This window comes from Perna viridis, chromosome 7 (genome assembly GCF_037379345.1).
Source record: "Perna viridis isolate PV_CMFRI_1.1 ecotype Kerala chromosome 7, ASM3737934v1, whole genome shotgun sequence".
In the NCBI taxonomy this organism is placed as follows: domain Eukaryota; kingdom Metazoa; phylum Mollusca; class Bivalvia; order Mytilida; family Mytilidae; genus Perna; species Perna viridis.
In genome coordinates, this window is record NC_142451.1 from 18,214,634 (window position 1) to 18,228,022 (window position 13,389).

The window sequence follows — 13,389 nt, forward strand, 5'->3', positions numbered from 1 at the left end:
AATGAATATACCTTTTTGTGCAAACTGGGTTAGTCGATGAGCATGTTCAATATACACTTCCGCGAGGAAATTCTTAAGTTCTAGCCAAGTCGCGATAGAGCTAGATTGCTTTTAATATTTCCTACATAAGAGAAGTATATATGTAATGGGGAATTCATAGGGTTAAGTTGAATGATTTCCTCTTTTATAAATGAGATTTTATGTACCTCAAAGTAAGAGACATACTGCTTCTGCCGCGTCCATTATTTTAAGCTTTTCGAATAGTTGAGAGTATCTAGGATTATTTAGTGATGATACATGATCTATACAGCAAAAGCTTGTATACACTTAGGTTTCGATAAGGTCTACCTCATATTGGAGTAGATGATGAGCGAGTAGAGGTGCACAATAGTTGCACATGCCCATCGGGATGCCTGATGGCTGTTGAAACACTTGTCTCGTCTACCCAACTGTACAAGCGCGTCGTTAACTAAAAGGTTCAACATAGAAATTATTTCATCATCAGAGTTATTTTCGCAAAGTAAGAATTACATATATATTTATATATGTTGGCCTAAGAGAAGGTGCGTATTATACTGTCCTTCGGAAAAAAAGGCATTGTTTCATATTAAATTTTCTTTTTCGCGACGCGTGTGGGAGTGCAAAAACCAAATGTTTTACTTCCTATATCAGGAAATATTCTGTTTTTGATAAATGGCTTATAGATGAACAACACATTTAGTTTCTGTAGTCTATATACTTGTATTTTATTATCTTCATCGTGAACTTCACGCGTTTATTCATTTTTGAAGGCATGCCACCACTTTTGCTGTGTTGGCAGGCGTTGTTTTCTTCGTTTTCTAGTATTTTACTTGTATTAATGCTCTTTTTACCTCTTAAATATAGCTATTTTCTCTCATTTATAATTCACATCTTCTGTGTTGTTGCCTACTTTGACCAGTGGTAGTTTGTAATAATTTAATTTCAGATGTAACACGCTCTCTGATTGGATAAAAAATTGTCTTTTGTAATGTGACTGTGACGTCATCAATCTTCTTTTGCTGGTTTACTCCTTAAATTTTGATACTAAAATTAAATTATAAGGAATGACTGTTGTATTTTTTTTTCGGTCTATTTGAAATGACCTTAATGCCGGTGGTGTACAACTGAAAATTACCTGTATATATAGTGTGCACCACGTGACTGAGGTTATTTCCTCATAGACCAAAAAATATAACAGTCATTCCCTAAATAAACCGTAAATATTAAACATAATGGAAGGGGGAGTTTAGCGCACTATAAAATCTGATTTACCCCCTCCATTCCATCGGAAATACCTGAATCATATCAGGGCCATTTCCATAGATTCCAATTTTCTGGTTTTGACATTGATATCGTAATTGTTAAACGGACTTTCCTTTTGACTATTGCCAAGAGTTAATCAGTTTGGTATTTTTATTATAACCTTCATCTAAGAATTGACCAAATAAAGCCATCCACAGTCAAATATAAACTAGGGTTTATTTGTTATATAGTGACATCAATGATCAATTTATTTTCAGGACTACCTAAAACATTAGACTAGTAATAAAGACTTGAGATCATCTACAACAGTGAATCAAATTAATTATAAACAGCTTTTATAGTTACTTTTACATAAATATACATTTCAAACATGAAAGTCTGCTGAAATGTAAGTTTAAGCAAATGGCAATACGTTGTTCTTTTGCACATAATCATAATATACCTAAATCTAAAATATACTAAAAATAAAATGTACGATACAACAAAACACAACAACAAACACAGCATAAAATAGAAAAAACTTGAATTGTGACTTGGTTTCTTTGAATCCAAGTGGTCTGGTTTTAAGAGGAGCTAATGTCCTATCCCATTGTGACATTATAGCCTTTCTAGCACCTTTCCATTTCCCTGGTCCACTTAGTCTGTATTGGTAAGGTGTGCATGGTCCGAAGTAACAAGTAAAGGCCAACTTGGGATCAGACCAAATTATTGACTCTGAAATGAAAGTAATCTTATTTGTGAAAATTCAATTTAATCACACATCTACTAATGATGTGTGTGTGTGTTTTTTTTTAAAGAACTTGGTCCCATATTGGCATACTTATACCAACCAAGTAGTAAAATCTGTCTTAGAGACCAATACACAAGTATTCGGGCATAATTATCATACATAATACATCACTTATCTTCGTTCTAAAAAATATTCTTTTTTTTTTGGTTTGGAATATAAAAATAACAAATTTCCAGTGACTTTATTCATTCACCTGCACCAACTTTTTCGTTAAAAGTTTCTGTGCAATAATTATTACCCATCACAGCCATTTGATATATTGAGAGAAGCTTTGTAAAGGCAGGACAGATCTTGCGCATTTTGTTCATAGTTTGACCATAAAATTGATTTATATTCGGTGGGGAGCAGGGTATCATTTAAAGTGCTTTGATCATATGTTTTTCTAGTTTCGTTGTGTTCTATCACATGATATACCTGGTTCTTTCTTTCTTTGTTTACTTTCTTTGATAAGCCTTTAAAAAGACTTCCGAATTCTAATGTGAATTAGATGTTTCAAAGTTGCAAAAAAACAAAAAAAAACAGATAGACTTACTAAAATCAGGGAGACTACAGTTAAGCTCAGCAAGTTGATCCATATAATTAATGAAGTCCACTTGTATTGTATGCCTCTGTGACTGAGTGTATCTACGTTTCATCATCTCTTCTTTTAACTTTATATCAGCCATCATTTCTGACGCATCTGGAAGTTTAACTTTACCCTGTTTAAAAAAATCATTTTCATTCATGGAAAACCATTATTCAAAACCAAAGGGAAAGCTGTCTATAGTCATAGCTCCATAAAAACTAGATTAAGTTCCTTACCAAATACAAATAATATATCTCTTGAATAGTATCATTATGAATAAGATGATTTGTGTTTCATGAAAAGAAAATTAAAGTTACAGCTCTACAGACTTTTAATGTGCACAAACAATAGTTAGGGTTAAAAAAACACTGCTCAATCCTTAAAAAGTTTAAGAAAAGATCAATTTCCTTTTTAGCTCACCTGGCAAAAGGCCATGTGAGCTATTGCCATCACTTGGCGTCCGCCGTCGTCGTCGTCCGTCGTTAACAACTTTTTCAAAACTCTTCTCCTCTGACACTACCTGATCAATTGGAACCAAACTTGATGTGAATGTTTCTTGGGGTATTGTGCATAGAACAGATGTAGGGATATTTGATCCGTCGGAAAACATTGCCGCCGTTACTAAAAATAGAGCATAGGGGTCAGACAGTAGTTTTTCGCACATATCTCCAAAACTGTTAGGTTTAGCCAAATTCTGACAGCAAAAATATTGTTTAACATGATGAGCTCTATCTGTGTTCAAAATTTCATTTTAATCTGTTAAGCCATGTTGGAGTTATTGCCCTTTTTCGACGTTTTTTTGCTATTTTTAATGTTATTTCTTTCAGAAATCTTCTCCTCTGACACTACTTGACTAATAGGAATCAAACATCGTATGAATGTTTCTAGGGTTATCGTGCATAGAACTGATATGGGGATTTTTGATTCGTCGAAAAACATGGCCACCGTTACTAAAATAGAACGAAGGGGTCAGACAGTTTTTCACATATATTTCCAAAACCGTTAGGTTTAGCAAAATTAATTCTATAGCTGAAGTGACCCTTATTATAAGGCCTTCAAAAGTCTTCAGGGATCAAAGTTGTCAGGTGACTCGTTGAAAGATGAATTTTTACAGTTTTCAACCAATATCTTGAAAACTATAATAGATAGAAACTTTAATCGCTGAAATGATCATTATGATAGTCCTATCAAAGTCTTCTTGAGTCAAAATGTTGGACAACTCCTTGTAGAATTTATTGCCCTTGAAAGACAATCTTTAACCAGCTGAGCGATTCAGGCTCATGGGAGCCTCTTGTTATAGTTTACCTGAAATACACGAGTTGACAATCGACATTGTAGCTCAGATATTGGCATTATAGCACCTAATGGTTGTACACATCCTATTACGCTCAATGTATGTTTCTCAAGTTTTGGCGGGAAAACGTACTTAAAAAGCTGAACTCGGTTTTCCTGCACATCTACAACAGATTTGTCGATGAATGGGAATCCAAATTTATACCCCGTTGCCAAAACAACTATATCAATGTCGTCTTCCTGTGTACCATCATCGAAGAGGACGCCAGTCTCTGTAAATCCTGCTATGTCCGATTTAACTTTTAATGTACCGGAAGCAATTCTGTTTGGCATCTCATCATTAACCATTGGATGTTGTGCAAAGACTGGATGTTTTGGTTTTAAACCGTATGTCGCATGATCAAACCTTTTGTTTAATTGATATTCTATAAAACCAGAAGCTAGTTTAGGAAAAAATTTTAGAAGTTCCAACATAAACCGTCGTGAATTTATCATGTCTACCGGCATACCACTATCAGCTATCCTGTTCAACACCCAACTGCCTCGCCTAGTGCTGATAAAAACCTGAAAGAAAAACGCACGTAATGCAAGAGTAATCATGGGAACCAAGGTTATAGCGATAATCAAAAGAATGTAATCCAAGGACAAAGACCAGACATGGAAAACAGAATTACACAACAAAGAACATACAGTAACTAAAATCATACATACAAAGTAACAAAAGCAAATGAGCAACTCGGACTCCACTAAAAACTGGGAGCATGGACCAGGTGCACCGGTAGGGTAAGCGTCCTCTGTTTTTCTAGAAACACTGCCGAGTTGCTCATAAAAAGTCAAGTCCGGGGTAGACAAACGAGGAAAGGAAAACTATGACCCGTTGAATAAATCAGTTTTCATGGTGCAGATGGATACATTATAACGATCCACGAGTTCATGATGACGACCATAGAACTTCTGTAGTGATGACTTCAATCTTGTAGCAACAACCCTGTTCCAGAAGCCTATTTGTTAGAGTTCTAGTGCGATACAAAAAGTCTGCGTAGTTTCGGCAAGCTCTGGCATAACGTATGAGTTGTGATATGAACACTCCATACGCAGGTGTTGAAGGGATGTTGCCACAGATGAAAGGAAGGTTGACAATTCAGAATGAAAAGTCATAACGTTTGTCGTAAAGTTTGGTCAATACTTTTCCTTTACCACCGATTTCTAAGTGTAGGTCAAGATAAGAGGCTGACTTCACAGTGTCTGTAGTATCCTTTATTTCAAGTTCTTTTGGGTAGATGCGATGTATCAAATCCCCGAAATTAGGATTGTTTAAAGATAATAAATCATCTATATAGCCGAAACTGAGATTGAAGGATCTAGCCAAACGATCAGATCAGCTATAAAGTCAGCCTCATAAGAGTGAAGGAATAGGTCAGCAAGTAAAGGAGCACAATTTGTTCCCATTGGAATGCCGACCGTTTGTTGAAAAACACGTCCACCACACTGGACAAATATGTTGTCGATTAAAAATTCCAGCATTTTGTAAACATCTTCCTCTGTATATTTGGAAGATGATTTTGAATTATTTCTTATCAAGTATGAGGAATCTCTACCAAGAACTATATATTTGTATCTAGGTTTACCATCTTTTTTGGAAAAACAACGATGTACAATGTTTTTAAGTTGGCATTTTAATTGAGTATGGGGAATAGAAGTATACAGTGTTGAAAAATCATAGGTTTTAATGCTATTATATTCAGATAATAGTCTTGAACTAATTGTTTCCAAAAGATCTTTAGAATTTTCCAGGATCCACATTGAATTAATACCACTACGGGAGTAACAAGTGTTGTGGTAGGACTGCAGACCCTCTTTGACAGTTGTGAGTATAGAAGTTTGGTGGTACATTTTGCAGATCCAGCTATGAAACGTTGTTTGTATGGATTCTTGTGGAGTTTAGGAATCCAGCACATAGACGGTAAATCACAATCATCGTCCTTGGTAGAGAGACCAAAAGAAGATAGCACAGATTTATGGTTTTCCACAATCTCTTCGTTGGAGAGTGTGGTAGCAGTATAGGCCTTATCACTGCTATTATTTTCTACATCTACCTCTGATAATAAACATTGGATGTAAAACGTTTTGCAGACAAAAACAATGTTGTTTTGGGCTTTGTCTGCTGGTACGACAACATATTTGTCATGTATAGTAGACAATGTTTTTGCTACATCAGGGTCTTTAAAAACTGATATAGCCTTAGCACTCATTGACCTACTTAAAACTTTCATTCGTTTCAAAATTAGACCTCACGGTCTGTAAAAATTGCAATGACTGCCATGAACCATTAAGAAGTATTCACACATATCTTTTTTATTTATATTCTGTGAGACCGACGATGCATCGATATTTTGTCAGGGCATTTTGTCCTTCACTTCTATAGAAATACAGTTTGAGAAGCACATTTAGCAATATGTTTACATTAGATGTGAAGGGAATAAGTTAAATAAATAAGATATAAGAATATTTGTGTTAGTAATGTCACAGAAAAACACGAGGACACTGCCAGAATGAAGCAATTGATAAAGCAATGACAATAACTAATGCTGTGCTGAAGTACATAAATGTATGAGTTAAAATAAGATTATAGAAACTTTTACTTTCTTGATGAAGATGTTTGTTTTGCTCTCAGACTGTCACTTAAGTTTTAAGCCTAAATAATTGATGAAAATATTTATGATATTTGAGCCATCTGAGTTTGAACGAGTGAACTTTGACTGCATGTGCATTTGAATCTTCTTCCTTGATCCTCCCCGCAATATCACAATACCAACCTGAGAAGCGACCCTGCTAAGTTCTACAGCCATGTCCCCTCCTGAGTTACCAATCCCTATAATGACTACTCTCTTGTTCTCATATCCAGCCGGATGTCTATAGTCATGGCTATGCAAGACTTTTCCTTTAAAGTTAGACAACCCTGGGAACTCTGGTATGTGTTTCTCGGCATGGTGACCAGTACAGACCATCACAGCATCAAACTCCATCTCCTCGGTACTCCCAGTGTTATTGTCTTTTACTTCTAAAATCCATTTCCCATTCTGCTTGAAGTCGGGGTGTTTTGCTACATATGCAATCTAAAGGAATAAATATCATACAAATTCTGGACTACCATAAGAGTGCACTCACTAGGTAACATCCGGACAGCTATTTGACCTAATGTTGGCCAATACCAAATGATATAAATATCTAATTTATTTGCTTGTGTTAGATTTGTGGCAATAGAGGACAGAGGTTGAACAATCTTTGAACTAAAAAATAATTATGTTCATAAAAATTAAAGCCAGGTAACTAATATTTTTATATAGAATGGTTTTCTGAAATTGCCACATACATGTACACATATAGAAAACCAAACATACTTAGGGATGACCTAGTTGGGAAATTGTAATCAGCTGATAAAAATTAACAAAAAGCTATTACAAATAAATTAAATTTTGTATTAAATAATCTCAACATGCAAGAAGAGATTTCGACATCAAACGGTTAAAGCCCAAACGGGCATTTCGGTAGTATTTTTCTTCCATGTTTTCATTATCAAATCATTCTTTCATCGCCTTTGCCAATACATGCCATAGTATTGTTGTATCCTTAGATTAATCTATAAGGATTACAATAGCAGTGGCAGATCAAGAGTTTTAGGTAAGAGGCCCTCCCCCCCAAAAAAAATTCTTGACAGGATCACCGGTCAAGGACACGAAGTGAGTGTTTTTCATGATTTAACACACACAATATTTCAACAATTTTTTTCTAAAGGGGGTGGGGGGGGGGGGGTCCCTGGATCCGCCACTGAATTGGAACAATATCAATAAATACTGGTACATGTCTGATGTAACCAGGGTCATATAGCACCGTTTCAAAAAGCACTTATGACTTATATACACGTACATCTTTAACAAACCAATGGGTCTTACATGCGCGTAAGTCTAACGTAAGCTTTGTGAAAAGATGCCCTATGATTTCATCATGAGTTTTTTTTTAAATGACAAAATTTTCTTGTCGCCCTCTACCCCAAAAATATCTTATAAATACCAACACAAAAAAGGCTTTTTGCACCCAAAGTTAGTGTGAATTGAAAATATAACTCCCGAAAAATAGTCAATGTCACCTCTGTTTTAAATTTGATGTACTTTCTCAAACCAAACTTATCAGCATACAGGTTGAAGTATTTCTGTACATAAGTGTTGTGCATAAACACTGGGTAATCATCTGGTATTGGGAAATCACTGTAACACATCATCTCTTTACTGGTATTGATGATGGTAGATTTCATTACACAGGCCTGTCCTTCTGTAACTTTGTCTGTATACCTCCATAATCCACCTACAATCAATAAAACAGATGATGATAAGTACAGTGCTAGATAATACAACATTTATAATATGCTTTATCTGTGTTAAGGCAGTGAGCTACAAGGAAAAGGGAAATAAATAGTAATTTTACAATATGAGATTTTTAAGTTTTTTTTTACAATGAATAACTGTATACATGATATTTCCCTAATCAACACGTCTACATCCAGAACATACATGCTTGCTTGAAAAGATTTGATACCTAACCCTTGACAAAGTATCATAACAGCCAAATCAGTCAGAGAACAAACATCATCACAAGCTATAAAAACAATCAGTCAGAGAACAAACATCATCACAAGCTATAAAAAACTCTCAGTCAGAGAACAAACATCATCACAAGCTATAAAAAACAATCAGTCAGAGAACAAACATCATCACAAGCTATAAAAAACAATCAGTCAGAGAACAAACATCATCACAAGCTATAAAAAACTATCAGTCAGAGAACAAACATCATCACAAGCTATAAAAAACTATCAACAACATCTACAATAGGTTAAAACTAGATTTTAGAGTGTCAAGAAGTATGAGAAATAAGTTCATGTCCGTCCTGAAGATTTGTAATACTAGATACATTTAAGTTGAAAAGAAACAAAAAATAAGGAAGTAAAATCAGTAAAATAGTTATCAAAGAACAAATCTTGGTAATCTTTAATTATTTTTTCATCACTTACATGTACTGTACATAAAATTTCTTTTATATATTGTACAAGTCCTTTTAATGCAAATAGAAACATCTATATCTGATTTAAGCATTTTTATTTAATTGGACCCAGGATTTCAGATGGGGCATTTATAGGATTAAATGCAGTGTGGATGATGCAAGAAAATTCTTTGAGTTATAATAATCAAGATTTAATTCGGGCCGTACACCGTCCTTGGAAATGTGCCTGAGATCTTCTCATTATTTATATAAATCAAGTAATGAGAGATAATTATACACATGCTTAACTGCTTTGTTTCTCAGGAAATTCAATATATTATCTTAGAAATGGTGTATAATATCTGCATATTTACAGCAGCAGTGTACAGGAGTATAATTACCAATATCATCAGTTCTCTCAAAACAGACAGGATCAAGGCCCTCATCTAAACAACTTTTAACAGCGACAAGACCACTAGCTCCACTGCCTATTATTGCAATTTTCATCTTTTTTTCTGAAAATGAAATTCAATACATACAACATCATGAAAAAAAAATTCTCAAATTCAGTCAAAAACATTGTAACAACTTATTATACAAATGTATAATCAGACCTATTTAAACAGTACCCCCTTTTGGACTTAAAAATTGGTTTAGTTTCGACTGAAGATTGGCTTAATTGGTCAAAACAAAAACAAAATATCTCCAGCGCTGACCCCAAAGGAGGAAAAACGGGAAGGGGTGTCCGCAAGAATAAATTAGCTTACTCTTGCACTGATTTTTTTTCATGCGAAGAATAAAAGGTGTTATGTGTTTGATGAAAAAATCTTGCAAGAGCAATGTCCACATCGCATTACCCACTTGTATCATTTTATTAAAACCCGACAGGAACGATATATTGCCATCCCCAAGGTGACATGGCATGTCAGGTAATCGTATCTGTGGCTGATATAGCACATAACTATATTTATGACACCAAAAACAATAAAAAATGTACAATTCACATCTTTCAAAACATATTTTTGCGCAAAAAATATGTTTGTTTACTTTATCATGTACAAATAAAATCATATCACTTTTTTAATTTCTATTAAATAGTGCCAAAAATTAAAAATGTAATGCATCTAACTGTCTTGACATTTGATGCTAATTGTAAAGACCTTTACATTCAAATGGGGGATGCTTCTATTCAGAATATTATTCATGACCTGCGTACAAAATATTTATTACATGTAATACAATATATTATACTAAACTTCATTTTGTATGAAGGATTTGGATAGAAAAGTTCATGGTTGTACACAGTGTAGTCCTGTTCCCCATATATCTGGATTTTTTAAGGCAAATCGAATATACTAGTATAATATTTATAAAGAGTCACTTTCTGTCTTAGAAAAAATAAATAACTATACAAGTATCTCCCTATACACATACTGAATGCATTTATAAAGTTTCAGTGAAATGTGACAAGCACTTTTTTAAATATTTCATTTTTAAATATAGGTTTACCAAGTTGTGCAAGCAAAAAAGTGACAATATTCTACCATACTTAAATGCATTAAATATTTGCAAAGAACTTTTTCTGACTTTTCAAATTAAAAAAAATCAATCATGACTTGTTTATTAACAATATTAATAAAGAGATAGCCTTTAAAAGTAATCATTTTCTGAAAAATTGTTTTTTTTTTAAATTTATTTCTGACATGCTTCCCCCTTTTTCTTTATCACATGTCAAAAACCCTAAATCTTTAAATTTTCACAAAGGTGATATCATTGGCCTTAAATTTGTAAATACAGTGTTTTCACATTAAAACATGACCAGTAAAGGGCACCTAAAGCAAAAACAGTACTAAAAAATGGATTTTCCATGTTGCCATAGGGAAATGCTTATATGTCCTTAACTGCAGTAATGAAAGTGAGTTTTTCCTCATTTCTAACCAAATTTTCGCTCAAATCTATACAAAACTTGATTTCAAGTGCTGATTACCACCATATTTAGGTAAATATAGCCCTCAAAGTTTAATAGTTGATATTTTTACTAAATTTTCTACACTTTTTACAAGATAGGACATAAAAATCTGCCAAAAAGACCAATTGCCCATAATTTGGACCTATAACTTAAAAAAATACATATTTTGAAGGATTTTTGTAGTGTATTCCTCACATGGCAAAGTTTACAAGATCTTCAAGTAGTTTAAAGCTACTCCAAGAAACTTTTCATTTTGCCATAGCTTCAGCTTAAGGCTAGAAACCAGTAATTCCACTTCCCATAGGCTTCTATGCTAATTTCACAATATTAAATGGCTTCTCTGGACTTTACCTTAACTTTAACCTGCAGAGGACTATATATCAGCATGATTCTACATATGTCAGCTCACAATCCTCAGAATGGCATGTGGGGTTAGCAGACTTGCAGTGCAGTACTGGTCACCAGAAGTGAAAGGTCTATAAATAGCATGGGAAATCCCAGTGTTTTCACAAGATATATATTTAGAAATCATTATGGAAATTAGGCTTCACACAAAATACGCCTATACAATGTACAGAAATGTTTTTCCTTTCAGAAACTGTTTAAATTTTTAAAATAAAATGAAAACTTTTTTCACAGCACTATGAGGAACAGGGATAATTTCTGGGTAGGACTATTTTTTGCATACGTTCCAAATGCTCATTGGTTGAATTGGTGGTCTGTAACCGAAATTTAGCACTTGTATTATCCGATTCAAATAGATGAACAAGATAATAATATATCACTTTGAGATGATAGTTATTCATTATAAAGTGATTAGTGAGAATCAAAGGAGATGATTGTGCTTTAATTGATTCCGTACAGTTGGTCTGAATCGTATCTTCAGCCAGATCTTGACCGTATCCATATGACGGACTCGGAAAAAACATGATAATATAGATGGGTACCCCTTAATTAAGATTAAATTCATTTGATATTATTGCATTTTGCAGTTTGTTATATATGGTAGGCATATGTGTTGAATACTTAGTGGTGCTGCTTACAGAAATAAAAAAAAAACTAGAAAATGATTCTAAACACATGTAAAAGTAAACATATTCTTTTTGTTCAGAAATTTCTTAGAAAGCAATGAATGATACACATTTTATTAGTTTTTGTGTCATACATATTACATATAGTGCTCTATTATCTATATCAACAACACATACAGTGTTTGGTTTATTTAAAAATAAAGTAAATAATAAAATTGCTTCTTACCTGACATTCGGCGTCACCTCTGGGGCGGCGATATACCGTATTCGCCGTTTTTTTTTAAGAATGATACAAGTCGTTAATACGGTGTGATGTCCATGCCTTCCTTGTTATCGCTTATATACAGGTACATGTATGGTAATCATGTGTCAATAATAAATATTTGACAAGAATAAGATTATTAATTAAAACTTTACCTCTATATACCTGATAATCTGGAATGTGTATATTACATGAAAAAATGATTAATAATACCAGTCATAAATCAAGATTCGTACATGTTGCAACACAAATAGTTGAAATACATTAAATAAACAGCTGATAAGAACGGAAAGTTCAAAAATTAGACCGACATTTATATAACCAAAACCAATTACGGAATGGATTGATCGATTCCGTAAATAATTTTTGACAACATTCAACTCGGGTCCATTTTATTCATTGGTGGAGAATTGCGCTGAATTTGTTGACATTATTATTATTTAAGAGGGTGTTAAATAAATATTTATGGGTGGGGATTCTTAATTATTTCCAGGACTTCCAGTCTCCAAAATTTGATTTCAGAACCTCTCTGGAGCTAGTCCCGGCTCCTCAGATATGCATAATGGTGTCTGCTCGATTGACTTCCGTAAAATACTGAGACATGGGTTTTCATTGTAAGTATTAATTATATTCACCATAATTTCTTGATAATATTTAATTACATGGGAATTAAAAAAAACTATAATTTAAAAGCAGTTTTGGCATGACATGGGTTGTGTCTGTATAGTCAGAATTTCCTCTGACCCTGCAACCCCCCTCTTTTTTATTTGGATTGATATAACCGTTACAAGCGGTTGAAGGGCGATACTCCGCCGTACCGCTAAATCTCCAACTTTTTGTATGGCACATCGTTCTGATCCCCACCCGACATATCAATCCAAATAAAAAAGGGGAGGGTTGCAGGGTCGGAGGAAATTCGGACTATTGTGTCTGTAATGTATGACTTATGAAATGTTCTCAGCCCCACATGGGAAGAATTGGGATTGATTTTACATACGATGGGGATATTACTTTTTGTAGGTTTGAACTAGTCTGGGGCTGGCATATCAGTTGACTGCTAGTAGTCATTAGTTTGTACATTTGTGTAATTTATATTCAGTTCCTTTATTTCGGTTGTAACATGGGACTCCGGCCTTTGTGAATTGATTGTAGGTGTGT

At 34.0% G+C, this 13,389-nt stretch overlaps 1 protein-coding gene across 3 annotated transcripts; it reads right to left on the reverse strand.

The window, feature by feature from the left end:
* Nucleotides 1–1,481: 1,481 nt before the first annotated feature.
* On the reverse strand, nt 1,482–12,541 carry LOC148611632 (flavin-containing monooxygenase 5-like). 3 transcript variants are annotated; one of them, XM_088592364.1, is made up of 7 exons: nt 12,387–12,541; nt 9,371–9,484; nt 8,080–8,294; nt 6,749–7,048; nt 3,945–4,496; nt 2,607–2,772; nt 1,482–1,998 (listed from the first exon to the last, which is right to left on the reverse strand). In XM_088592364.1, exons 2-7 carry the CDS (start codon nt 9,474–9,476, stop codon nt 1,733–1,735), a joined length of 1,605 nt encoding a protein of 534 aa, XP_088448490.1. In that variant the 5' UTR covers nt 9,477–9,484; nt 12,387–12,541; the 3' UTR covers nt 1,482–1,732. The 3 variants fall into 3 exon arrangements, with proteins under 3 accessions (XP_088448490.1, XP_088448491.1, XP_088448488.1); XM_088592365.1 differs by having other exon boundaries at nt 12,397–12,540; XM_088592362.1 differs by lacking the exon at nt 12,387–12,541 and adding an exon at nt 12,196–12,353.
* Between the last annotated feature and the right edge of the window lie 848 nt (nt 12,542–13,389).